This window comes from Oculina patagonica, chromosome 2 (genome assembly GCF_052425735.1).
Source record: "Oculina patagonica isolate OP01 chromosome 2, crgOcupat, whole genome shotgun sequence".
NCBI lineage: Eukaryota > Metazoa > Cnidaria > Anthozoa > Scleractinia > Oculinidae > Oculina > Oculina patagonica.
Genome location: NC_135759.1, coordinates 45,622,918 through 45,650,626, shown reverse-complemented (window position 1 = coordinate 45,650,626; position 27,709 = coordinate 45,622,918). Strand labels below are relative to the sequence as shown.

The following is a 27,709-nucleotide window of genomic DNA, read 5'->3' as shown; positions in this document are numbered from 1 at the left end:
AAATTATCCCTTGTTGTAAACGAGTGATTTAAGTGTGGACCGAAAAGTATTTGTGGGAGAAATTTTATCTTTTCCTCGAGTCGGTCGGTTATGCTTTGTGCAGTTTGATTCCAACCTTGTCATAATACATAAGCTTACATAAATGATGTACCGGCATATCAAACATTCGCTAAAAATCACTCCAAAACGCTCAAAACCCCTTCTAAAGTACAAAGGCAGTGACCACACACAAACACAACTATTAAATAAAACTTTAATTTTAAAAAGGCTAAAAAGAGATAAAAGTTATAAAGTTCTTAAAAACAAAACGTTTTCGACTAACTTTTATCTATTTTTAGCCTTTTTAAAATTATTTTATGAGCAACATTATGACAACAAATAAAACTTTATTTTCAGTTTATTTATTTTTGTCAACTTTTATTGAATTTTCAGCTTTATAATAATATAACTATAAACTCATATAGTGCTTGGGTCACCTGTGGTTACACCTATCGGGCTGGAAAATTTTGTTTCTGATGTCAGCGATCACCCGCCGCCCGCCCACCCATCCACTACCCGCGAGGAAAAACCAAGTTGACAGAATCTCCTTACGAAATATTCTTCGCAAAATCTCCTTTAATTAAGTGGTCTATATTCCATAAAACTGTGAGAAAAGAAAAAGGTTTACGGGAAGATCCGAAATTATAATTATACCTTGTGCCAGTAAAATGAAGCAGTTTATTGAAGTTTTACTTGAACACGGCTCCGCGACTGTTATCATCAAGAAGTGGCTGTGTTGAAAGGAAGCTAAGCTCAGAATTGACCATGTTCGCTGCATGAAGTAAGGCACAAGGCCCGAATGTAAGGTAATAAACGTTTACGAATTGGCAAGCGCGATTTTTCCGCGAATTCTATGCTGCTTTTAAGCTTTTCGCCTTCATCCACAATTCAGCCGCTTCACATTTACAAGCCTTTTTTAGTTAAAGCCAACTTTGCAATTAAACTCGTAAGTTTATTTTCTTTTGCCACGAGTTAATTTTTTTGGTATTATTATTATTATTAATTTCTGTTGCCATGAGTTGTTTTCTTTTGTAGTGAGTCTTTTTAGCGGTGAGTTGGTTTTCTTTTGAATTAAGCCATGAACTTATTTTGTTGTGCGTAAGATAAACGCGAGCGATGGCCGGGCCACCGTGCAATTAATACTTTGGCAGCTTATTAAACAGAATGGAATAAGTCCAGTAGAAAGAAAAATGGGGAGCCCTGCTTTTAGTCTAAATCTAGATACCGTATTTACTCGAATAAGCTTATTTTAAAATTTCTCGCGCCTCAAGTGCGTCGCTTATTTGAGGGCTGCGCTTATTAAAAATTTCGACGCCACAAAGAATCTAATCCTTTACATTAATTGAAATAGCGCCTTTTGATTGTCACAATTCCGACACCTTTTGCTAAAGAGAGAAGTGGAATTAGCTGTCAGTTCACGGCCTTCACAACATTTACAGAACTACGTATTGTAAAAATGTTGGATAGAAAAACAAATGGGCTAGCGGTAAAACAATCACTTTGAACTGCAAAACATCGCTTTTGATAGAAAGAAATATCCAAGTTTTGTTTTAGAGTTGCTTTGCAGTGCCGTTTTTAGTTAAAACGGATTTTCTTGAATAAGCGTCGTATTGGGACTGCAGCGCTTATTCGGGAGCGGCGCTTACTAACTTTTTGTCCGAAATACGGCGCTCATTTGAGGGCATCACTTATTCGTAAATACGGTATTACGGTATTTGGAGGACACCCACTGTTGTCAACGGAAACGAGGTTTGCTTTTGACGTATAATAACTTGCAAACATTAAAATCGACTGACCCCTCAGCATTCGTAATTATTGTCATGCGATCATTACTTTTATAAAAGAAAAGACTCCTTTTTTTTTCTGATTATTTTTCATTTTAATTCGTTTTCATGGTACAAAGCCAGAATTCACACAACTTCCCACTCCCGTAATCATTGCTAAAGGCACCGTACAAAAAACACTTCCCTCCCAGTACCTTCTCTTAACTGCATCGAGGCCCGCACTTTCTAACCTGTGGTTACCACTAGAGTATATCTTCTTCTTTATCTTCTTTCATCACACCGATATAAAAGTTTAGAAGCTATGGATCGCAAAACACTGTAAAGGCGGACCTGATTGTTCTACGTAAGCAGCGACACTAGTGTAGGTTTGGTTTATCAGTTTCTGCTGCCGCCAGAGCGTTACATATCTCTTACTCAGGTACAATACACGTCAAGATTACAAATATTTCTGACCCACCATGGCTACTACGGCACATGTCACCACCATGAAAACACTGACCACTGACACTTTGTCAACTCCATTGCAAAGATCGCCAGAACAACATGACATCTGACATGTGACTTTCAAACCCCGCTCTTCAGCTTTTCGACATATTTCGAAGTTTTTCGGTCCATCATGGCATTCCTTTGCAGATAAACAACCCCTGGCGTATAATTTGGAGGTCTTATCATGTTTCAACACCTTGGCACACCGACTTTGTCCAGCAGAACAGGTTATAATGTTGATTTCGTTATCATCACATTCGGCCCAACTTTTGTGACTTTCACATCGGTAACACTTGAGAGCTGATGCTATAAAGAAAAGAGAAGAGTTTTTGCTTAGACTTTACGGAATATTATTGATTAGCATATGCTAAAACAGTGGATGACGTTTTTGGTGCGCGCTGATTGGCTACTCAAATTCCGAATATCCTTTGCTATTCACCTCCGAGCAACGCGCACTAGAAAATTGTAATCTTTGACAGGAATAAACTCAAAATCATCCTTTCAGGTCACATTGTCTCACTCTCGGTACACACTTGTAAAATAGGAGTTTTGGCACAAACCGTGACAACTCGCTCGGCTCGCCCAGGCTCGCCTCGCTCCTTGTCACAATTTGTGTCCAAAACTCCTATTGTACATGTGTGCGCGGAACGCAAGACGCCTTTCTTACCCCCCTCGCGAAACGAGTTGCAAAAAAAAGACGTTTAATCCCAGAAAACTTAAGAAAAAGAAAGCTGCAATCGTTATGCAAAGCATGGTTAAAACTAACAAAAAAATCGGGAAAGCAGGCGTGGAAATGGTAAAAAAAAGGAGGAAAATGTGAGTGGCTTTTACATTCCTAACTTCCTGAAGCAGATTCGCCGGACCCGACAGTGTACCAATCGTTGTATGGCGCCATTGTATTAAATTACAACCAACCTTTAATTGCTGTGCCAGAAATATTTTTCAATTGAACATATAGCACTACTAAGTAAATGGAGCCAACGAGAGAAATTGTTCAACCAAAAGGACCGAGAACGAGAAAGTTTTACACCCAAACCGAAAAATTTTATGACCCAATTTTAGAGCGGTATAGGACCTTTGACTCAACAAAAATTTTTCACGCCTTTATTAAAGAAATCTCAAAATTGAAAACTGATGAGATTAGCAAAGAAATTTTTAAAGAAATGTTGGAAAAAGACTTCACTTTTAAAAAACTTATGAAAGTAAAAAAACCAGAACTTTTTGGTAAAAGTGAAGACTTACCCATTAAGGAAAAAAACGAGGAATTTATTCCCGTAACTTCAGTTTTACCAAAAAAATCGTTAGATTACCTTACTTTAACAAAATATAATGAAGCTTTTTTAAGATTAGGAGAAGTATACGACTATGTATATGATTTTGAAAATATCCCAGAAAACTTGAGGCAAAAAAAACTGAAATCGCTAAGTAAATCTTGGCTAAAACTAACAAAAAAATCAGGAAAGCAGGCGTGGAAATGGTAAAAAAAGGGTGAGTTGCGTGACATTTTCAGAGAGAGTCTGGAAACCATATTTCTAGTTCTCAGGCCCTTGGACGAGCAGAAAGAAACATGGCGGCCTAATCAGGATTTAGTGTTTGGGCCGATAAAAAACGAAACAAAACAGATATTACAAAAAAAATACGCTCAGTTAACGCGCTGTAATTTTTTGTGCCCCCACAGAAGCTGGCGAAGTGAAGCGAAGAGAAGAAATCGAGAAATAACAGGATTTGATCACAGAAGTTTAACGATCGATCGAAAGAACTTTCCCGAAACATCGGACTCAATCGGGCCTGTTTATTTTTTTTCTGCTTCAAGCATTGCTTCCACGACTTGATATGTTATCTGTCTGACCTCATTTCGCCAAACGGGAGTAGAAAGTTCGGTTAAAATAAAGCAAATCGCTTGGAAAAGCACCAACATTTTAGCCTATTTACCAAACTTTACCAAGTGTCTAATTAATGATGACATCATCCTGATGCCCAAAAGCGCATGCGTACTTGCTCAAAATAGGTGAAAGGGTACCACAAGTGAAAAACGTGACAAAGTGAACTATATATAAGTAAACGCGGCCGTAACTTTTTGTTAGTTCACAAATTCTGGTGAAGTCAAGGGAGGTAGTGGATGGCCAACCACTTGAATCCTGTTATAATGGCTTGTGCGGATGGTGAATTACGGGGTATAGGGGGACTCCTTTCAGTGGGAGATACCCCTGGGTGAACCCGCCTCGGCCCTACTGATAACGTGGGGGTGCTCAGAAATTCCTCGGGATTTCAAACCTCGGCAGAGGTAAAAATGCGGGACAGCCGCCTTGTCAGCGGCGGGGAAAAAGTCCTAGCCGGGGCTAGGCAAGAAACAGCCAACGAGCACCCCCCGACCAGGGTTTTGCCCTTTCGTTTGACCTGTCACGCAACGTCACGCGTGACTGTCACGCTCTGTGTCACACAATGTCACGCTGTGTGTAACACAATGTCACGATTTGTGTCATGCGTTAATTTTATTTTTCTGAACACTCAGATTAAATCCAGTGTTTATTTTCTCAAATCTGATTTCGACTCTGCTGATATTCTTTTTTTTAACCTATCTAATTCTTCTTGTCGAATTTCCTGTCTCAGTTTCTCAATGTCAGGCTGTGGGGATGACTTTTTTTGGCTTAAATTTTTTGTAAGGTGCATGCGAACAGTCTCTTTGAGGGCCATGTAACGAGAATATTCATCCAAAATAATTTGAAACTCTTTGTCATCAACTTTATTGTCAATGAGAGCGGCAGAAACAAGTCTATTGACAGTTTCCCGTTTGGCAACAGCAAGAGAAGTAATTTCATTATTTTTCATAATTTTTGGTTCAAGTTTTTTGCTCGCTCCAGTGAAAGCGGCTGACAAAACGCCTGTAATTGCAGCACATGCTGCGAGAGGAACGCTTACCGGCAAACCAACGACTGTTACCGCTGTTCCAAGGCTGGAAGCAGAGAGAACACTGGACAAACCACCCATTGAAATTGGGGAATAATGAAAAAAAGACTTCACCTTTTTATACTTTTTCAAAACAGCTCGGTATTTTGCAACTTCTTTGTCAAATTCTGAACAAATTTGATTGATTTTTGTTAACCTAAAGTTTTCTGGTTGATTTGGCAAAGCGGGATACAGTGTTTGTTTTACGCTGTTTTCTTCGCGATCACCATAAGCAGGGGCACTCGGGAGAACATTAGCAGATGACATGGTCTCGTATACATAAAAGTTATTTTTGTATTTAATTTAATTCAATTCCAACTCATATGTAAGATTTGAGCCGTTAAAATCGAATGGATTCCCATTCTCATCTCTAATCGAAAGAGTCAGAGATGTCACTTGTGCATCAGCCATAACGTCACGCAAGACATTGGGCTGTTCACTTTTGTAATTTATGTTTTCGTAAGACTTTTCACGGATGTCGAAACAAGCTAAAACAGAAGATGGTTTACCATTAAAGAGATTCTGTTCTCTGTCAACTAAATCGCAATGAATGAAATAAGTTGTGGGAGAATTTAATCTTTTTATATAAGTTATAGTTCCCAAATGTCCCACATTATCGTTCCCAAGTAGTAAATTAGACATACTTTTATTGAGAATTATTTTTTTATTCTTTTCATTTTTAATTACAAGCGGTGTACTAACATCTGTGGTCGTTTCAATATCATGTTCAGCCAATTTCTTTTTAAATAAGCTCACCAACATTTCGAGTGTGTAATAATCAGCTGCAAAGGGAACAGTTACCGTATTTTCTTTTGTATCTTTTTCATCTTTTACAAGGATTGTTCCATCTTCTTTTAGATTGAACCAAGTAGGTATATGAGATGACAGGAGCCGGATGTGGCTCGGTTTTGGAATAGGATAATCGAAATTCACAGTATGAGGATTTTCTGTTGTGGTGACAGTGAGCACAACCATCTTTATAATTATCTTTTGAAAAATAAATCTTTAATATAAAATGGCTCCGCCTATTCCGAGAGCTGATGACATTTCTCAATTAACTTTTCTTGATTCCAAAGAAAGAGATTTTATGAAGTGGATGAAAACCCCAGAAGCAACTAAAATTTCTGAAGCGGCAAAAGACAGTGCATGGAAACCTTTTCTTGCAAAATATCCAAACGCTGACCAAACAAAATTTGTTGCACAGGTTGAGTTCGCGTACAACCACACAGCAACGGCAGACATTTATTACAAGGCAGGGCAAGGCCATTTGATAAATGTTTTTGGCTCTGACAGCAAATATTGGAGTCCAGAGATGAAAAAAGCACTGGGGGTGAATCAAATTTCAGGCGGTTTTCCACAACAGCTGTCACCAAGCGGCGCAAAAGGCTCATCTTTGCCAATTCCCGCGGTTGGATTTCACGAAGCCGCACCGAGTTTGAAAAAAATATTTAACAGCCAAATAAACATCTACGTCACACCAGACCAATATTTCACAACGAAATTAAGAGAGATTTTTCAAAAAACAAAACTGAAGCATACATCAGGAAAAGAGTCAAAAAGGTGGCTTGCTAGCCAAAATATGGGCTACTGGCCTCAGCAACTTAACTTTGCTGTTTGGTGTGCGACAACAGGCAGTGGGGTAAGCCGAGAAATTTTCGATGAAGAACACTCATCTCTTAGCTTGCCACCGATTGTGCGAAATTTTTACCTTTTTCACGTTTATTTCACGATAAGGCGAATATTGTTTCAGATGGGGGGGATTCAGAGCGTAAGCGCCTTGCCTGGCGACCCAACGTTTAGCCAGTTTGACAACAAGTACGACGTGGCTTCTTACAAAAGAATATGCGCTGAGTTCGGTGTCGACCCGTCAAGCGATTTCCGTTTCACAACAGGCGCAAACCACGGACTTGGTAACGTTTATATCTGGATATCAGGGCATGGTATACAAAAAACCGGAGCAAAATACCCCGATTACGATAAATTTTCGGATGAAGGTGGAACTGCAAGCAAAGGTAACTTGATTCAATACATCGAGCCAGACGACGCTGCATATGCACAGGCAGACTGGTTTTGTCCTAACGGCACTGAAGGGCTTACTCAGGCAGGTTTGTCGAGAGTAAACCAGTCGATAGAGGCTTTTGTCTACTGTATTCTCGGTTCGCAGGTCAACGTTCGAAGAAGCATACTTGGAACAGGCGGCCGTGCAAAGGAAGCGCAAAGTGAGTTCCTCGTGTTGGTTGAAGACGCTATAAGGCAACCTGATCTGGCAAAGTCGGTCCAAAGATACCAACTCGCCATCGACCAGGCTAAGGTTCGGCTTAACCTTGCAGTCTGCCCAGGTGCCTGGCTGATGCCCACTCGTATGGTGATAAACACAGAAAGCGTTGTTGGCTACAATAACCAGCTTAAGCAGGCTGTTGTTGGGATGAAATTAGGAGTGAATGATGAGGTTAATAAAGCTACAAAAAAAGCAGCTCTTAAACTGATGGCCGGAGGAAAATCAAAAATCAACCCACCAAACAGCCACCCTTCAAATCCTATACACAAGAGCGCCACAGCAAAAAAAAATCAGGCACCCGCCGCAAGCGCTGCTGAAACACCAGCTAGCAACGCGCAAAGCGCTAAAGCTACGAAGGCCGTAGCCAATGATTCACACGAAATAAACAAAGCAACTGTCGCTGTTGGTGCGGTTGGAGCTGCAGCTTTGCTCTACACCCTTATGCGCTAACGTCTCTTTTTGATGTATTTTTCAACAAGAAAAGCAACCACAGCAAGGATAAGCAGCCAGGTGTGCTCTGCAAGAAATCCAATTACTTGACCAGCGGTTTTGAAAAGAAATTTCGCAATCGAGCCAATGAGACCAGGCAGAGCTGATGCTACCTTTGAGCCAATATCACTTAGGCCTTTCCCCAACGCTTTGCCGGTTGCCTTCAACGCGTTTGTAATGGCTCCAATAACAGGACCAATCGTGACACCAGCAGCCAGAAGTATTGCTGTTAATGTCACGCCATGTTTTTTGAAGATCTCTTTGATCCTCTCACGAAGTGGAAGCGCTCTTTCTCTTTCGGCAATCTGCGTTTGCAAGCGTCCAAGTTCCTCGGTTCTTTCCGCAACTCTTTCTTCCGCGGCTTGTTTGTCAGTGGGGGAGGCATTCTCATCCTCAATAATTTTTTTGTCTTCCTCGTTTTGGCGCTTGAGCTCATCTTCTTGCTCTTTAAGATCATCCAACGCTCTTGTGTCGTTGAGCCTTTCTTGCAAAGTGTTTCTTTCGCTCTCTTTGGCAGCGAGGCTTGCCCTTAGTTGGTCGGCTCGTGTTTGTTCTTTTGCCTTCTGCTTTGCTTGTTTTTCAAGAGCAGCAACTTCTTTTTTTGTGTTTTCAAAATCAGTTTTATAGTTTTTCAAAAGTTGCCGTTGCTCACGCAATTGTGATTCATTTTCAACATTTGACCCAAGTTGATCAATCTTGGCTTGAGTTCGCTCGATTCTTATTCTGAGATCTTGTACTTCTTGAGGAGCTTTTTCTCTTTCTGATGCAATTTTTTGGGCCTCTTGAAGTTGTTTTTCAGCTTCTCTTAATCTTTGGCGTTTATCTCTTATGCTCTCATTGTCTTGAGCAATAAGATCTTCAGCTGACGGCCCAAGTTCATCTTTAAAGCTGTCTAAAAAGTTTTTCATGAAGCCTGACTCATTATCTTTTAGAATCTTGTACTCGCCTTTTTTAGTTCCTATAGCAACAATTTTCCCCTCATTTTTCCCAGTGCCTCTTCTAATTCTAATTTTTTCAAAATTTGCTTTGGGAAATTTGCCTTTTATCGTGTCTACAGCTTTTTTAAGTTTTTGCCGCAAAAAACTTTCTTTTTGAAGATCACTTATCGAAGGGGTTCTTTCAAGCAAAGGTGTTTCGTCGTAGGATGTGTCTGGCAGCCCGCTCTGTTCGTGCTGCATCGTTTGCATTTCATGTTGTTCACCCCCATGGTAGGGTGTGGATGCCTCCCCGGGCTGAAATGGTCGGGTTGTGTCGACCTCTTGTCCCTCTTCATCATCGTTATCACTGTTGTGGTCAAGATCTTGGTCCAAATCAGGGTCCTCGAATCCAAAATCACCACCACCTGTTGCCATCGCTTAATTTATATATATATATATTTTCAAATTAAACTTTTCAATTTAACAATAAAACCAATCGAGAGATGGCTGCTGTTCAAGAAAACCTTCGACCGGGACGCACAGAGAAAATACTCGGCGCACTGAAAGCCGAGCGCGCGGTAAAACGAATCACTTTTGACCGCACAGAAGCCAATCCAGAGGAAACGTTGTATGTTTCAGTGCCCAAGCTGAACGAAAACGAGGTCATTGTGCCTGGCTCGCTGGCGCTGCGCTTCAACATCGACTTGAGCGGAGGCCATGCCAACAACTTTCTGGTTGACAACGTCAGCCGAGCTCTGGTCGACAAGTTTGTTGTAAAGTACGAAGGCACCGTCGTGCAGGACACGGTTGGCTATGACATCTACAAAATATTTGAGGACTTTTTCCTTTCGCAGGAGGAGCGCGACGACAGGGTGCCAGAGGGCATTCAGAGCGAGGACCTCAACAAAATTCGCTCAAATGCTGGCGATAAGAAAACTTCAGGTGTGGACGCAGAAAAAAAGCTGAATGAGATATATGGAAATAAATACCGCATCCGACTGGATCACCAGATTTTAACTGACCATGGGGCATTTTATCCTCAGGCACTATACAACGATCTTGTGTTCGAACTGAAGCTCGCGGTAGCCGAACATGTGGTCAGAACAAAACTAAAATACAAGTTGACAAACATCCAGCTGGAGTACGAGATGATAAGAAGCGAGGAAATTGCAGATGAAGCGTTCAGCGCTTATTCGGGCGGCAAAGAGTTCGCTTACGACCACATCCAGCGTGATAAAGTGACGACTTTTGCAAAAGGCTCCGACACACGTCTGAATCTAAGGGTCAACCCGCAGAGGAGGTCCATGAAAGGTATCTTGCTCCTATTTATTGAGCAATATAACAAAGGTGCAAGGAGCTCGGAAAAGTACATTAACCCGGACCTTACAAAAGTAAGCATCACTGTCAACGGCTCGCCAAACATGCTGTACAACAACGGCATCGAAGGAATGGACATTTGGGGAGAAGTTAAAAGATTCTACATGAAAGAAAAAAATAAAACGCAGCACATGACTCTGCAAAAGTTTTACACAGAAGACAAGTTTGGCCTTCTTATTGATCTGCGTTCCATGGCTGACCACTCGATGCACGGAAGCGGCACGCGCCTTGTGAACACAAAGGACGGTGTCCAGCTTGAGCTAGAGAGGAAAGCAAGCGGCTCAGGTAATTTGAACTGCCACATTTACGTAATCAGCGACGCCCAAATGAATATACTTGGCAGGCAGTTAGAATCTGTGCTTTTATAATATACGAACGAAGATGGATCCTGCCAATATACCCTTCAACGCCCTCATTGTGGGACCAACGAACTCAGGAAAAACAAGATACGTGGTCAATCAGCTTTGTGGCCCTTTCCGAGGCAAGTTTGACTACATCGTGCTCATATGCCCGACGTTCGCGCACAACAAGACTTATTATCGCTTTGCTGAGGAAGATCTTCGATTTTTTGTTTTAATTTGCGAGCAGCACGCCCTTACCAAACCAACTGTGTTTTGAAACTGTTTTGAAGCTGATTTGAAAGTATTTTGATGATTTGAACACTATTTTTAAGCATTTAGAGCTATTTTTATGCTATTTTGTAAAAAAGTTTAAATTTTGCTTCCGATTTGAATTATATTTTAGATATAGTTGAAACGTATTTTATGATACTGAAAAAAATTCTATCTATTTTCAAGGTATTTTTGTTTTAAAACAGAGTTTAAATAGTGCATTTTAAATCTGTTTCAAAACAATTACCACAAACAGTTAGTTTAAATAGTTTAAAAATGCTACTTTGACAATGTTTTGAATGTTGTATCCGCTATGGTTGTTGACTTAAAATGTAGTTTGTAAACTAACAGTACAAAAACAGATTAAAATAGGATATTTTAAATGTAGTTGGCAAGTTAACAGTATAAAATAGGTTTAAAATAGGATATTTAAAGTGTGGTTTACAAGTTAACAGTATAAAACAGGTTTTAAACATAATATTTAAGGTGGCTCAACTGGATTTTTTAGGGGTAACACCGCTCAAGTTTGAGAATTAACTAGGTCGCCATTAACAACGCTATCGAAAAACGATAACCACAGTTGTATTAGATAAAGATGAAATTTTTTTATGACCAGTGTTATATTGACATTGGAGTTGCCATAGCGACGAAATGACGTCATTACGTTTTTTACTTTTGCTCCTATTCCCCGGCACCAGGAGATTTTTTTCGGAAATCGCTCAAAGGAGCTTGTACCACACATAGCTGCCTCGATGTTGGTAAAGTTTAAACAAATTCTATGAGAGCGTTTTCGAAATATTTGGGGATGAAGTTTTGGGGGCTGTAAATACAGTGAAAAACATACTGACGAGAAAATGGGGTAATATCTTAAGAAAACGACGCGCCTGTGGATTGCAGTTTCATCTTATAGTAGTTCGATTCCATTTAAAATCGTGTGTAAAACAGTGGTGGAGATTGCTTTGGTCGATTGCGAGAAAAAAGAATTTGATGAGCGTGCGTTCCGATGCTCTTGTTGCCATTTTTGTTTATAATTTGGTCTATGCCTACAAAAGTGATAATAAATTAAAAACCGCTCGATGAATTTTTTTTAAACTTTGACAAACTCGAGGTTTGTTATCAAGTGATATAGTTTGCAAGTTTCAAGCTCATTGAATACATTTAAGGCCATAAAATGGGGCCTCCAATGTACTGATTTTTTCTCCCAGATTTTGTGTTTACAAGCTAGTGTCCTCATTATTCACGGGTATTGTTTTGAAGTTTCATTTCCACGTGCACGACTTTAGCAAAAAATTCATTTGCATTAACTAGGTCACTCGACTGCTTTCCGAACAAATTTCCGAAACATGCTTCTATTGCTTAAAAATAAAATATAACAGCATTTGTCGGGCTATTAAGCTGTAGGGACATCTTTGTCCAGACAACGAAAGCTATAATTCTGCAGATGTTGTCATTGCTATTCTCATCCCAAGGCAGATTAGCATGCTTCGGAAAAATTTTCGGAAAGCAATCGAGCGTCCTGTTTAATGCAAATGCTTTTTTTGCTGGAGTCGTGCACGTAGATATGAAACTTGAAAACAATGCCTGTGAATAATGAGGACACTCGCTTGTAAACACAAAATCTGCGAGAACAAATCAGTACATTGGAGGCCCAATTTTATTACCTTAAATGTTTTCAATGAGCTTGAAACTTGCAAGTTATATCAATTGATAACAAACCTCGAGTTTGTCAAAGTTTAAAAAAAATTCATCGAGCGGTTTTTAATCTATTATCACTTTTGTAGGCATAGACCAAATTATAAACAAAAATGGCAACAAGAGCATCGAAACGCACGCTCATCAAATTCTTTTTTCTCGCAATCGACCAAAGCAATCTCCACCACTGTTTTACACACGATTTTAAATGGAATTGAACTACTATAAGATGAAACTGCAATCCACAGGCGCGTCGTTTTCTTAAGATATTACCCCATTTTCTCGTCAGTATGTTTTTGACTGTATTTATAGCCCCCAAAACTTCATCCCCAAATATTTCGAAAACGCTCTCATAGAATTTGTTTAAACTTTGCCAACATCGAGGCAGCTATGTGTGGTACAAGCTCCTTTGAGCGATTTCCGAAAAAATCTCCTGGTGCCGGAGAATAGGAGCGAAAGTAAAAAACGTAATGACGTCATTTCGTCGCTATGGCAACTCCGATGTCAATATAACACTGGTCATAAAAAAATTTCATCTTTATCTAATACAACTGTGGTTATCGTTTTTCGATAGCGTTGTTAATGGCGACGTAGTTAATTCTCAAACTTGAGCGGTGTTACCCCTAAAAAATCCAGTTGAGCCACCTTAAAATCTATTTGAAATATCAACTCATGATCACGTTTTACAAAAATCTGAATTAAACATACGTAAATTTTTGTTCAGCTGACTAGAATATTTACAATGTGGTTTTGAAATACTAAAAGCAGGATCAACATAGAAACATATTTTAAATACACTATTTTTGCACTATTTTGAGAGGTTGCCTTACTCCCTATCCCCAGTCCCGCCTCCGTTTTATCTCACTTCATTTCGCGCACACTGAAGATCTGAGGAAAATAGACCGACTTATACACGTTTAAGAGCCTCGTAGGTATCATATAAGCTTCTAGATATTTTATAGGCAAATCGAAAAATAACAATTAGCAAGTTTTGCCGGTCTGGATATCGATTGAAACCCACTGAAAACAAAACACAGGAGTTCCAGGGGGACGAGTTGCAAGCTCCCGGCAGACGGACAGCCGTGATTAACGGGATCTGTGAATTAAATGTTAATTAATCTCATACCTGAGACCTTTATACACAAAAGGCGCCTTCTACTTAGCCATGGAATCCCAGATTTTGTTCACAAAAGGAATCTTGTGCTTGTGATCCAAGAATTTCTCCCACCAGCGTACAGCACTTTTTGCAAATTGGGCGCGCTATTGTCACGTGTGTGTTTAATCATTAATTTTACAGACCACGTGATCCGTTCCGGGCCTTCTCGAACCACACCGCCATTTTAAATTTTGCCTTTAGTCGTTATATAAACGAGCTCAGAGTTGTACACGTATGTTCCATCATAGTTGGTTGAAATCTCAACTGAAATAGTTTCTTAATCGACGATTCACCTTCGGAAAGATGCATTTTCCAGCCGTATGGATTGATGACACCGTTAAAGGTAAGCTTGAATTGATTTTTAAAAAGCACTTAAAAGATCTATCACATAAGCACATGTACACGAAGCAAAAGTTGTGTGTATCTTGAACCTCCAGTCCGGGGGAAACTGCTTTGAGAAATCTGGAGTAAAATTACGGAGAAATACTTCACAAGGGAAAAGTCAGTTATTGGAGGAAGTTTCGAGAAACCAAGGGCTGGAGTAATCGGGATTCTATACTGTAGTACATTATTCATGTCACTGCACTGTAATTTCAACTGAACAGAACGTTCAGTAAGCTTTACAAGTTCAGTTCACTTCAGCCTGCGAAATAATTTATAGACTAAATCCGATTTCTTTCGTATGCAAAAACAAAGTGAAGGAATCAGGCTCACTAAAATATTTCGTTGCTTGGATTTTATAAATTAATGCCTTGATTTCACTCAATTTTTATTTTTTTTTTTTCATTTTTTTTTTATATTTTTTTTATTTTTTATGAAGATGCAATCAGTTTAGTTTTTTACATTGTACATATTACACATATGTGAGTGACCTAACTATTAGGACCTATTTTATTGTAATATGGTTTAATTTCGCCCCACTTTTCCAACCCCTTCCCCTATCAATGTGGTAGTTTGTTTTCATGAGCTCTTTGCTACAATCATACAATATTGGATTGCGAGATGGGAGATGGGGGTATTTAGAGCAGAGTACAGGGCTGCAATAGCAGTCAGTCACCAGACATTGGCTTACCAAATTTGCTCGTGTCCGATGAAATGGCAATTGTAGTCGGACATAATGTACGGACAATTTTTTGATCACAAATTCATTTTACGGCAACAAATTGGTAATGTCCAACCACATTTTTTTTTTTGGCGACCACGATGGTGTCTTAGTAGGAGATATGTCCTTTCAAGTGAAAAAACTTATTTGCAGCCTTGAGAGTGTGATGAGATTTAATAAAAACAAGTGTTAAATTTGCCATGCGATAATAACTGCCATTACATGTACATTTTAGTATATACTGTAACACACAGGTGAATAGTGCTTTACACAGTGCTGATTGGTTAACTCGGAGGTGATTAGCAAAGTACTATTCAACTCTAAGCAGTCAAGGAGAAACAAACTGCCTTCAAGCGTCGCTTTGTTTACCAAAAGTGATGTTTTGGTCCGCTTGTTATTCAACTTGTGTGGTACATGTACATACTAAAACAGTTATTCACCTCAGTGTCAGTGAACATGGTGGATTACTATTCACCTCCACTTCGGTGAATACCAGTTCTTGTTAATTTTTAATATGTGTCAACAATTCTAAGCTAGGATTGTAGTTTCCGTACCAGACTGGTTTCAGAAAGGTTCCATTTACATGTACATGTAAGCACAAGCCTGGGTCCAGTCCCATGTACATGTATATGTACAGTGACTATACATGTACCCTAAGATAACCATGGATAATATTGTTCTGTCACACAAAACCTTTTTTCAGTCCCATTTCATTTATGGTCTTCATTATTGATCAGCGAGGACTGTAGTCCTAGCATTCTTTTGCCAAGTCTAGCCCAATCAACAGTTTGATTTCAAAATGGCAGCTCTGTACAATGTACATATTATAGATGAATGAAGAAAGTCAGTCACTTGCACATTTAAATCTGCTCGAACTGGTAGCTGCTCTGAATTAATAGCCTGCGTTGCAGACGAACTAAACCCTGGTCTAGTCCGTCTGCGAAATTAAAGGCAGCCGAAAAGCTTGTTCCGATATCTCGCAGGTTTGCAAGGATCTGTGTATTCACTTCTGATTGGCTAGTTTCATATTACTTTCGAACGCGCTTTGTCACTGGACGAAATCAAACTTAAAACTGGTCATGCAAGACTTACTAAGCTAAAATGAAATTTATTTCGAAACACGGGATGAAAACAGTTCGACGTAATCGCCTAAATCAAGAGTCTGAGATGGACAGCTTTTTTTATAAACAGTATTAAAAGACAATTTTGTAATTATCAATTGGAGAAAGTGGAAAATTAAAGATTTGCCATGGCTGTTGGCAATTCAAACATGCATTGTGACCTCCAAAAAATTCCTGCAGCGAGCTTGTTTATTTCGAAGGTGATTAATTTCAATTCGCTTCTTTTACAGCTTTGACTGAAGTCTTCCTATGACTTCCTAGCAGTCAAGGTGTACTCCTTCGCTAGCAGTTTCCTTCGCTTGCTGTGTGCGCCTGGAGAGAGATTGTCTGTTACGCAAGGTACTCTGCTATCTTTGGAAATCTTCGCGCCAACATTCTGTTTGCACAGTATAAACAAAGAAAGTCTGTCAGCATGACCACAAAACAAAAGCTTGTTAGAAAGTAATGATAGTAATCTGAAACTAGCCAATCAGAAATGAATACACAGATCCTTGCAAACCTGCAGAATATCAGAACAAGCTTTTTGGCTGTGTTTCGCAGATGGACTATACCAAGGTTTTGTCACACATCCGGCTGCGACGCAGGCTATGAATTAAGTGAAAGCAGCATTTTTATTTTAATTCTTAGACAGAAGGCCCAAGGCCATTTGGACTGTACTGAAAGCTTACATTCATTAAGTGGGTGAAAAACTGCATAGTCAAAGGTGCATTATGTTGCATAAACTCATTGTACCCTTTATTATAACCTAGAGTCTAAAACTTGATGCATGACATTACCAAGAGTTCCATAGTTCCACTGTTTGTAAGACAAACCCGTACCATCATCATTACACATTACACATTTCACCCACAATTTCAGATCAAAGTTATGCAGTACAAAGCTACAGCATGGACTTTTTAATTTATTTCATTTTTAATATGATCAAATGTGACTGGTCAACATACTATATGACTGGCAAGACGAAAGGTTGACTGGTCAACTCCCCAATCAGTCCGGACATTGTCGTTGACCAGCCATTATTTCGAACCCTGTGCTTTGGACATGTTAAATCCCAGCTAAGTCCTGGGGGTCAGGAGACCAGGGTTTCAATTGACTGACGCATTATCATCAGAGTTTACATGTTCCTCTAATGATGAACTTACATTATAAAGCTTAAGTGTATCCGAATAAGTGATCACATTTACACAAAAGGAATGGGATTTGTATTTTTTTTAAATGTAATCATGAAGATCATTTCTTAGGGTTGCATAATGTTTTTGTGAGTGCATAATTTTATTATGTAAATTAATTAATTTTTTAAGTCTATTTTTTTATTATCTTTGCAGAAAAATACCAACAGAACAAGCTGGCCAAAAGGAAAACCCTGCAGATACATGTACACTTGTTGAGCTAAGAATAAGTTAGAAATAACAATTAAACAAGTATTAAAAGAACCCTTAGCAGCCATGTGAAGCATGTCATGTTCATTTTAACACTGTGACAGTAAGTTGCAGTACTATTGCAAAAAAGATTCCATTTCATTGTGCAATTAAATTTTCATTATTTCAATGGTATAGAAAATGATGGAGGCTGAGGTCCTTTACATATACATGTGCAGCTGTATACATACATGTATAGTATTACATGTACATGTATTCACAGCGGATTCAAGTTTCAAGAGTGTTTAACGGCCACAGTTGTGGTGTTCGTTGTCACCGTTGAATTGATTCCGTTGCGAGGCAAAATGACAGACGTTGCTAGATGGGAATGACGACGTTCTGTCTGGGAAAAAGTATGTTGTTGTTTTCCCAGACAGAATGTTTGCATTCCCGCCTACCAACGTCTGTCATTTTGCCTCGCACGGCAAACAATTCAACCATGACAACGAACATGACAACTGTGGCCGTTAAACGCTCAACTTGAATCCGCTGTATGCACATGTAAGTTTTTTTTGAGAGTCTTCATAATTAAGTGTTTGAAATCTTTTACAAATTATTTCACACTCAGTGTTTGTAAAGTAAAGTGGACAACTTACAGTTGTTGCTCATTCATAATTTGTGGAATGCACTTTTTAAAGAGTTTGGGAACTTGAGAGTATGAAAGCAGAGTGAGTGTCAGCTAGAAATTTATTTTTGGCTGTTGGTCACTGCTATTGAAAGCCTCAGGCTTGACCTCTAGAGATATATGTTTGGTCATACATAGCCTGCGTGGCCGGCGTTCAAAGGCCAAGGGGAGGGAGAAGGGAAGTTTGAGCGCAAAGCGCAAGTGAGGGAGAGCACGAAGCACGAGCATTCAAATGTTCCTGCTTCGCGCTTGAACTTCCCCTCTCCTTCCCTGCACCTCTCCTGTACAGTGTTGTTTCTCAATAATTACAACAGATACCACCTTTATCCCCATTCTTTCCTTTGTTTTGGTTCAAAGTGAAGCCACACTTAATTGTTGTTTTCATGTACTCGACCCAAACACTTATTATTTTAAGCACCAAATTTTAAATGTATTTGTAATCCTGTTTGTAATTTGTTAAATTCCAACCTGCTTCTGTGGAATCTTGAAGAAGTTTTTAAAATATATTTTAATAGTGTTTTAAACAGCTTAAAAACACCATTTCAAAATATGTTTCAATACTGTTTTAAATAGATTACAAATACAGTTTAAACAGTCAAAAACGACATGAAAAATATACTTTAAACACTATTTTTAATCTGTTTTTCAAAAATAGTTAAAAAATTGTTTTTAAAAAGAGTTAAAAAACATTTTAAAAATAGTTTAAAAATAGTGTGAGAATTTAAAATATATTTGTAATCCTGTTTGAATGAAATATATTTTAAATTCCAACCTGCCTCTTTGGAATCTAGAAAACGTTTCAAAATATGTTTAAAATACTGTTTCAAACAGCTCAAAAACACCATTTGAAAAATACGTTTCAATACTGTTTTAAATAGATTACAAATACAGTTTAAACAGTCAAAAACTACATAAAAAATATACTTTAAACACTATTTTTAATCTGTTTTTCAAAAATAGTTAAAAAATAGTTTTTAAAAACAGTTAAAAAACATATTACAAATAGTGTTGTGTTTGGTAAGGGCGAGGTTGAATCTTGGTTAAGGCTTTCAAGATTTCTTTTTGAGGGAACGAACACGCTTATCATCCTCGACGACTGTGCTGCTTCGAAAGATGTAAAAGGAAGAACAGGGGAGTTGGTGAATCTTGCTTTCTCTGCTCGCCACGCAGGTTTGAGCGTATGGGTGTTAACTCAAAAATTGACAAGCATAACATCCTCATTCCGCGAAAATGTTGCGGCAATTGTTTTCTTTTACACCCCCTCTGCCAAGACCACGAAGGCAATCTTTGAGGATTACGCTGGCGAACTTGCCAATGAGGATTACAAAGAAATCTTTTTAAAGCTAAAAAAAAATAAGTTTTCGCATCTTGTCATTTCTCATCGCCACCCTTACGGCACAAAATTTTTTTATTGAACATATTTTTTAGAGTAATATATGGCTGACCCGTTCGCAACTTCTCCTCCCGAGAGCGTCAAGGGCGCTGCAAGTGAACAAGAATTAGCTTCCGTAATGGAACTGCTAGGAGCTGAACCAGAAAGTACAGAAAGCGCTATGGCATCCATTCAAGGCCCTGACATTGCTGCTTTGCGTGAACAGCTTGCAATCCTTGTTTCAACAGGAAAAGCCAAAGAAGCAATCGGTGTGCAACTGACACACGAGCAGGTGAAGCGCTTGACAGATAAAGAAGTCGAAAAGTACTTAAAGAGATATGAGGCATACGTTGGATCCAAAACAACCGACAGCTTGATTGACAGCTTTATTTTTCTTGTAACCAAAGTCGTTGGTATGGCCGTAAATATCAAGGACGTAAATGATTATCAGAAGGAACTCAAAAACGACTACATCATCAGCAAAGAGCTGTCCACTGTGGCAGGCGGTCTGGCTTTGAAATGCGGCCGCTTTCTTGCCCTTGCCAATGCTGTGCTTATCACAACAAAGCACATTGATTTAAACGAAGCTACAAAGTCGCACACTTCGCTGTGCGAAACCAAAGGCGCTTCCAAAGATGCGGACACAAACACTACTGAAGATTTTTCTGAGCAATGCTAAAAAAATGCTAAGTAATTACTGAACAATGCTTAGCAATTGCTTAGCAAAAAATCTTGCTGAGCAATTTTCTATTTAAATATTATTTTTTTTTTTTATAAATGGCCGAGCTCGAACAAACTCCGATCGCTCAAGAAGAACAGAAACAAGTTACTTCAACAACTCCAGCAACAAAGCCTGCCAAAAATCCAAAGCGAGTGGCTGCTGGCAAGCTTGCAGCTGAAAAAACAAGACAGGCTCGTGAAGCACAAAAAAAAGCCGCGATTGATGCCCAGGCAATCATTGCAAAAGACAAAGAAAAGAAATCTGCCGCTGCGAAGCAAAAGGTAACTGCTCCCGAAGAGACACCCGAGGCTGCTTCCCGCGGTTTAAGCACAACCCAATGGATCTCTTTGCTTGGTTTGAGCGTTACAATTATTACAACTTATGTCAAACGCGAAGACATCAGAGCCTTTTTCAATAAAATAAGAAATGCTCCTGCTGACTCTCAAGTTACAACAGAGAAAAACGAAGGCACATTTTCGCAAAGTGTTGAAAACTCAGAAAGAGAGAGAGTGCCAAAGGCACCTGCGGCATCGAGAATCCCGCAACCAAAAAGAGGAATCCGTCCGATGGATTAAAAAATTTCTTTTAAACATTTATTTTTCATTTATTATACCGACAATGTCCCTTGGTTTTATTCTTGACAGCCTTGTTAAACATACATACATACATACATAAACTTTATTTAAGTGTCAATGGTATTTAGCTAAAGAGCTAATTGGGGACACTAAAATTAATTTACAAATATAAAAATACTAATATTATATAAATACTAATATTATATAAATAGATATAAAATATAAAAATACTAATATTATAAAATAGATATATCGATAGTTAAAATGACACAGATATGTTTTTAAAATTCCAATAAGTTAAAAATGATTTCAAGATTACTAAAATTAGTTACATTATTATATTATATATGCAGCTATGGGTGGTATTGCATTACTTTGGTTTGAATTTACCAAAACTTGCGTTAAAACCGCTATTCGGATGCATAAGGATGAGGATACAATTATTAAAAGAGGTATAAAAAAAACAAAAGAAGTTGAATCTGGTGAAGAAGTTGCAAACTTTGCTTCGCAAAACGGTGAAGAATAAACAAAAAAATTTTTCAATTGAATATTTTTTTATTATTTTATACTGAACCGCCATGTCCGACAACAAGCTCGTGAAAACGCTCATGGATGCCGCCACCATTACAGGTCTCGCCGCCGGAATCGGCTGGGCTGCCAAAAAAGTTGTAAAAGAAAACTTCACATCCGACCCAAGCAGCAGTTTTATGAACTATGTAAAGTTCACAGCCGTCATGGCTGGCAGCGTTGCACTTAAACAGTATCTCGAGGACCAGAAAATTCTCCCCACCAATTAAAAAAAAAATATCATAATATAAGAACAAAAACACACAATGGCAAGCGTAGCGATTATGGCTGGCGGAGCTATCTTGAACGCTGCTGCTTTCATTGGCGGCAACTATCTTGCTCGAGCTTTGGGTGGCGGAGATGACGCCGCTTTGAAAGAAAAAGAAAGACACGACAAAGCTCTCGAGGCTTACCAGGCAGCTTACGCGAAGTACTCTCGCGACCGCACGAAGCTTCTCGACTGGATCGAAACCAACAATGAGATCAAACAGCAAGCGAAACAAAACTTTACGAACACAGACTACGCTTTCAAACTCTACAACCAGGCACATCCTGACAAACAAATGATTCCTCCGAAAGAACCCAAGTTCTCTGATTTCTATCAGCCAAGTGAGCAGCAGAAACAAGGTGAACTTATGTTCGTTGGCGCTGGCGCGCTTGCAATTGGGTACGCTGCCTTTCGGTTTCTTTAAACTTTTATTTTTTTCTTGTATACGCACATGGATGCAAAGATCTCGAAAGTCTACTATAGCCCCCAGGGCTACTGGAAGGGAATTGCAGCGATAAAAAAATTAGCCGAGGCGGCCAAGGTTTCCGAAGATGCTGCTAAAAAGTGGCTCGTTAAGCAGGCCCTTTGGCAGATCTACCTTCCGGCACCACGATACGTTCCTCGCCCAAAATTCGATGTTTCTTCTCCTAACGCGGTCCACCAGGCGGACCTTCTTTTTCTGCCACACGACAAACTGCCGCGAGGGCGAAAAGTTTACAAATACGCGCTGACTGTTGTTGACGTTGCCAGCCGATTCAAAGAGGCCGAGCCTTTGACCTCCAAAGATTCAACTGAGGTTGCAAAAGGTTTTCAGACAATTTACAGGCGAAGTGCACTAAAATGGCCACAGATGCTTCAAGTTGACCCTGGTCGCGAATTCATGGGAGCTGTTACTAAAGAAATGGAAAATCACAAAACCTATATTAGACGCGGGCGTGTTAACATTCACAGAGATCAAGCTATTGTTGAACGTTTTAATCAAACACTGGCAGGGCGCCTGTTTGGTTATCAGTACGGTGTCGAGATGAACCTGCCATCTGGCCAGCGGTCGACAGCGTGGGTAAAAAGGCTACCCGAAGTTGTTGCCGCTCTGAACAACGAAGTAACCAGTCTTACTGGTAAGAAACCTGCTGCTGCAATCAAAGAAAAGGCTGTTTCGTCAAAACCGTCCTCAAAATATACAAGACCTGTTGGCAAGAAAGAAAAAAAACTCCCCTCTCTCGTTAATGTGCGCTTTCTCTACCAACCTGGCGAGCTGGAAGGCGGCGTAAAAAGGACTACAGATCCGATTCTACAGCATTGAAAGTCTACAGCATTGAAAGGTCTGTTACTAAACCTAATCAGCCAGTTCTTTATTACTTGCACGATGGTCCAAAGCGCGGCTTCGTGCGTGAAGAATTGCTTGTTATTCCTCCAAATACACAGTTACCACCAAGCACTTAGTGCTTGAGCCCCTTGGGCTCAGAAAAGCTATAAACGTTCTGTTTCGCAAAACTTATACCCGTAAGCATTTGTATGTATTCCGTCTTCACATATCCATCGCTTTGAGTCAAAGGGGGACAGCGATTTTTTGTTTACCACTATTGAATACATCTCGTGGGCATAGCTTCTTAGCATGTGCATTTCGTGAAAGCTTTCCTTGTTTTGAAAAAGTGTATCTTTGAAGTTTTCATGATCTATTTTATTCTTTGTCACACACTCTTTTACCCCCTTTGCTTTTTTTATATTTTTTTTGTCTTCTGTCATTATTGAATACATTTTTGGCCTCAAACAAACACACTCTGAAATTAGCTTTCCTGCGCATTCGTCTTTCATTTTTCCCAACACCTTTTTGTTTTCGTTTGAATGAAGTGAATGCTCTTTTGGGTAGTCCCTTGTGTCGTACTTGTCAATGTTTTTTGCCATGTCCGCGTAAACGTCTTCTGTTTCTATCTCAAGCAAAAGGCTGTCTGTGTCTGTATACAAAAGCTCGCAACGCTCTCCGTACTCCTTTTTCAGATGGTTGTAAAAGAAGTCATACATGCATAGCTTGCTTACGTCAAGGATAGACATGCCTGTGTAGACCGGTTTATTAAGAAACAGCTTACTTTTTCGCATGTCTATTCCAACTAGATCGTTTGAAAACATTACATGCCTTGAATACAATGGGTTTGCAACTAATTTTCTTATTTTCTTTGTTTCGTCGCTGCGCACTATTCTTATGTCTACACGGTTTCTCAAGTTTTCCATTGTTTTTCCAAAAACCGAGTTGTTCATTAGCTTGTAAAAGTTCTTTTCAAAGTCGTTTTTTGCTTTTTTTCTAAATTCTGTGTTCATCCGGATGTACGGCTCCATCCAACATTCCTGTTCAAACTCTAAAACCCTGTGCACTTGTTTTTTTTTTAAATAAAACTGCAAGTTTCGATAATGGACGACATAATTGCTTTTGTCTTCAAGAGTTAAAACAAGTTTTTTAGTGTTTGGGGGGCTCAAATCAAGATTTTTTGTTATTTTCTTTTGGAAAGGTGAATACATTTTTTTGCTTATTTTCTTTTTCTCTGGCGCTAATGGGTAACTGTTGTGGGCGTCATGCAGCTCTTTCGGATATTCTAAGTCCACCTCTAAAATCCATCCAGCTTTTGCAAACTCTTTTTTTGTCGTTATTTCTTTTTCTGTTGGCATAACCTTTTTCCATCTGAAACCACTTTTTGGAAGCGGCTTGCTCATTGCCCACCCGTAAAGGTTATTTGCATCAAGATACATTATGTATTTTTTTGGCTGACTCGGGTCAAATCCCTCAACATAAGGGTTGTTCGCCTTTGCATATCTCTTGCTTACCATCGAAATTCCGCCTCTTATTCCCCTTTCGACAAAAAGATGCATTTCGTAGTCTGTGAGTAACTCAAGCTCCACCCCTGTCATTTTCAAGAGTGCGTCCCAAGAAAGGCCTGGCGTCGTGTAATAATTCGCGGGATCCAACCCGTACTTCTCAAGACAAATTTTTCGGAAGTTTTCAAAAACGTCGGCTAACAGGGTCACGTCTGTCTTAACGTACAAATCGTGGTAGTCGCCCAGGGTCTGGCAGCCAAAGGTTTTCCACACTTTTTGCGCATGTTCATACTCTTTATCTGTTATGTGCTCGTCGTTAAGTTTGCTGTAAAACTTTTCTTTTTCTGGCAAACTTGTTTCTTTAAATCTTCCCCATGAGTCCATGTATTCGTAAGGATAGATTCCTTTTTGCAAAGAAGTTCAAAACATTCTTCGCTTTCTTCAAATTCTAAGTTATCCTTTGTTATATTTAATGACTCCTTTGGTGTCGCTTCTACAAGTTTTTCAAGCTTCCCAGGTAAAAAGTTCAAGCTGTCAATAAACCTTAAACCCCCCAGTGAAAATGTGATGTATTTTTCCATGTTGTTTGCGACACATTTTACCTCTTTCTGTGCCTCTTTTGAAATCTTTGACATTGCCTGCATTAAATGGTGCGCATCATAGCCCCTTAGGTTGTGAAATACAACTGGTATTTGGACTGTTTTTGGTTTTATTCGCATTATTAAGTTACACACGTTGTGCGCGGCTCCTCGAAACTTGCCTGTTATGTGGCAATGGTCCTTTACCACATCCTTGTAGTTCGGCTGGATAAGCGGCTTTTGGCACGCTAAGCAATTTTTTTGGTTTTTCGCGGCTGATTTGTGTGTTTCTTTTTCAAGCTTTTTTAGCTTATAGTGGTTCTCGGTATCCAGGCTTTTCTCCACTTCTTTCCTTCTGTAATAACATTTATTGTGTAGCTGTCCAAAGTAATTAAGCCCCTCTTTATTTTCAATCCATACCGGCAAAGAGTCCAAAAAGTTTTGTTTCACCAGAGTTTTTTCGCAAATGTGGCAATCGGTTGCATTTTTGAATTTTTCCCAGTCTTCCGAAGTCATCACAAGGGGTTTTTGCTTTGACAATTCAAATCTTATTTTTTTCTCTTCACTTAAAAGGCAGTTCAAAAACACTTCAACGGCGTTTTCACCCCTGTAAACGTAAGGTTTTTCGTGTTTGCCGTCGCTCCTTACAACTGTGTAAGCAAATCCACATGCTTCGTGCTGTTCTGTCTTTTCTGTGTAGCTTTTTTTCTTCAAGTCTTCTAGTTCTTCTCCTTGTTCTTTTCTCTTCTGGCGGTCCTCGGGCGTTTCTCGTTCACATCGGTGCATCTTTCTTAACAATGCCTCAAAGTCGGGGTAAATCACAAAAGGCGCTTTCATTTGATTTTGGTAGTTTTTAAAAGAAAGGGTGTTTTTCCCTCTTCTGGCATTTCGATTCTTGTTGGCCTGCCTTTAACCCCATTGCAATATTTTTCGTGCTTTTCAAGCAAGTCTGCTCTTGTAAAATTTGTCAAGCACATCATGCAAAAGTGCTTTTTGTTGTGTGATTTTGTCTGATCGTAAAGCAATGCGTTTATCCTTTTTATAAAACAGTAGTGCTGTATTAATCCTGACTCAATCAACATAAGGTTTATACGGGAAATTCCATTTTCTTTTTCGCTTCTTCTGAGGGGTATCACACAGTCGTCTTCCCATCCAAACACATTTATTGCAAGGCCTCTGTTTTGCGCCTCAAGCCTGTCAATCTGCTTTAGTGGCGTTGGAAAATCGATTCCATTGTAGTTTATTCCGTCGTCAACTGGGTATCTGCTTGTTCTTTGCGGATTTTTCCCATCTCTTGGCGGAAATAATGCAGCTCTCAAAGCCCATTTCAAACATTCGTTATCCCTGTTTTGCACGTTAATAATTGCTTTTTTGTTTGCCAATTTGGGGGGCAAAGGCAAATAAGTACCACCTCTCAATGGCTGATAACGCGCAACATTGATGTACGCCTTTGTTATTCTTTCAATGGCCCACCCCGAGCCTCTCTCTGACCAAGCCTCAATTTCTCCCTTTGCTCTTTCAATAAAATTGTCAAACTCTTTTTTTATTTGGTCTTTGGTGTTTTTTGTAAAAACGTGTGGTTCTCTTTCTCTAAAATAGTGCTCCATGTGTTGCGTGACTCCGTTTCTTTTTATCGAAAATTTTACTTCAAGTCCAAAGCTTGTTTTTAAGCTTTTTAAGTCATCAATTTCGCTTACTAAAAGTTCATAAAACTTTTTTTTGTTTTTTCTTGCAAAAGTGTAAAGATCTTTGTTGTTTATGTCAGTTTCGGGTATGTTCATTTTCCATACACGGAGCCAATCGTCAAAATCGGTGTGGGCCAGTAAAAAAGTTAAATTTCTTTGGGGGTTTCTTTGAAATTCACGGAGGTTTTCCTCCATCATAGCTTGCAAAACTTCTGACGAATATCTTGCGGCAGCCATCTGTTGCATATACTAAAGAAAAATATTTGTTCAATTGAAAAATAATTGTGGCACATAGGTGGAGCTCTCTATTTTTTTGCGTAAAAAACTTATTAAACTTCTTTTTTTTGCAACTCGTTTCGCGAGGGGGGTAAGAAAGGCGTCTTGCGTTCCGCACACACTTGTAAAATAGGAGTTTTGGACACAAATTGTGACAAGGAGCGAGGCGAGCCTGGGCGAGCCGAGCGAGTTGTCACGGTTTGTGCCAAAACTCCTATTTTACAAGTGTGTCTCGGTAAATATCCGCCTCTAGCGACCTCCACTTCGGTGAATAGTTGTTAACCATTATTGGCAATTGTTATTAAACTTAAAATTAACGGATCATGCATTCTTCAGTTTTGCAGTTTTGTGATTATTTTTCTCTCGATAACTTCAAGGAATGGATTCCTGAAGTCATAATGCAATAAAATTCTCAATTGCAACGAGCAATTATTTAAAGATAAAAATATATCGCCTTTGTATGGGAAGTACTCTTTTACTATATTCTCAAACGTTCTTTCTTTCACACTGGTAGGAGCGAAGAATGTCTCTGGACGCCGCACATCGCTTAATATAAACGATCTAACGCTAAACGTCGGGCTTTTTATAACAAAGATGGCGGAGTACAGTAATATGGCTTTCATAAGTCCCCGCGGAACTTTGACATAGGCTCTTTTCTTGTCACAATACATCTAGGTTGTTTTCTGACCTACCTGTAGAGATGCAAAGAAATAAAGAGAAAGCGATTGAAAAATTCCTCATCGTGCTTATTACAACCTTGACCCAGGGTAGTTTGACAGCGCACACACAGAGATTTTAGTTCCTGGTAAAATGCGCCA

At 39.3% G+C, this 27,709-nt stretch overlaps 1 protein-coding gene and 1 long non-coding RNA gene across 2 annotated transcripts; one reads left to right on the top strand and one right to left on the bottom strand.

Moving 5' to 3' along the window:
- Window positions 1-477: 477 nt before the first annotated feature.
- Window positions 478-27,709, bottom strand: LOC144644861 (uncharacterized). The gene is made up of 2 exons (XM_078504411.1): window positions 27,584-27,709; window positions 478-2,615 (listed from the first exon to the last, which is right to left on the bottom strand). Exons 1-2 carry the CDS (start codon window positions 27,630-27,632, stop codon window positions 2,260-2,262), a joined length of 405 nt encoding a protein of 134 aa, XP_078360537.1. The 5' UTR covers window positions 27,633-27,709; the 3' UTR covers window positions 478-2,259.
- LOC144644862 (uncharacterized) lies at window positions 13,855-17,444 on the top strand. The gene is made up of 2 exons (XR_013569205.1): window positions 13,855-14,118; window positions 17,324-17,444. It is a non-coding gene; the product is annotated as an uncharacterized LOC144644862 (long non-coding RNA).

Excerpts from the sequence above, each read along its gene's own strand:
- LOC144644861 (XM_078504411.1), bottom strand. The coding sequence starts at position 27,632 with ATGAGGAATTTTTCAATCGCTTTCTCTTTATTTCTTTGCATCTCTACA. Across the intron at positions 2,616-27,583 it reads ATTTCTTTGCATCTCTACAG|CATCAGCTCTCAAGTGTTAC; the intron begins GTAGGTCAGAAA and ends TTTTCTTTATAG.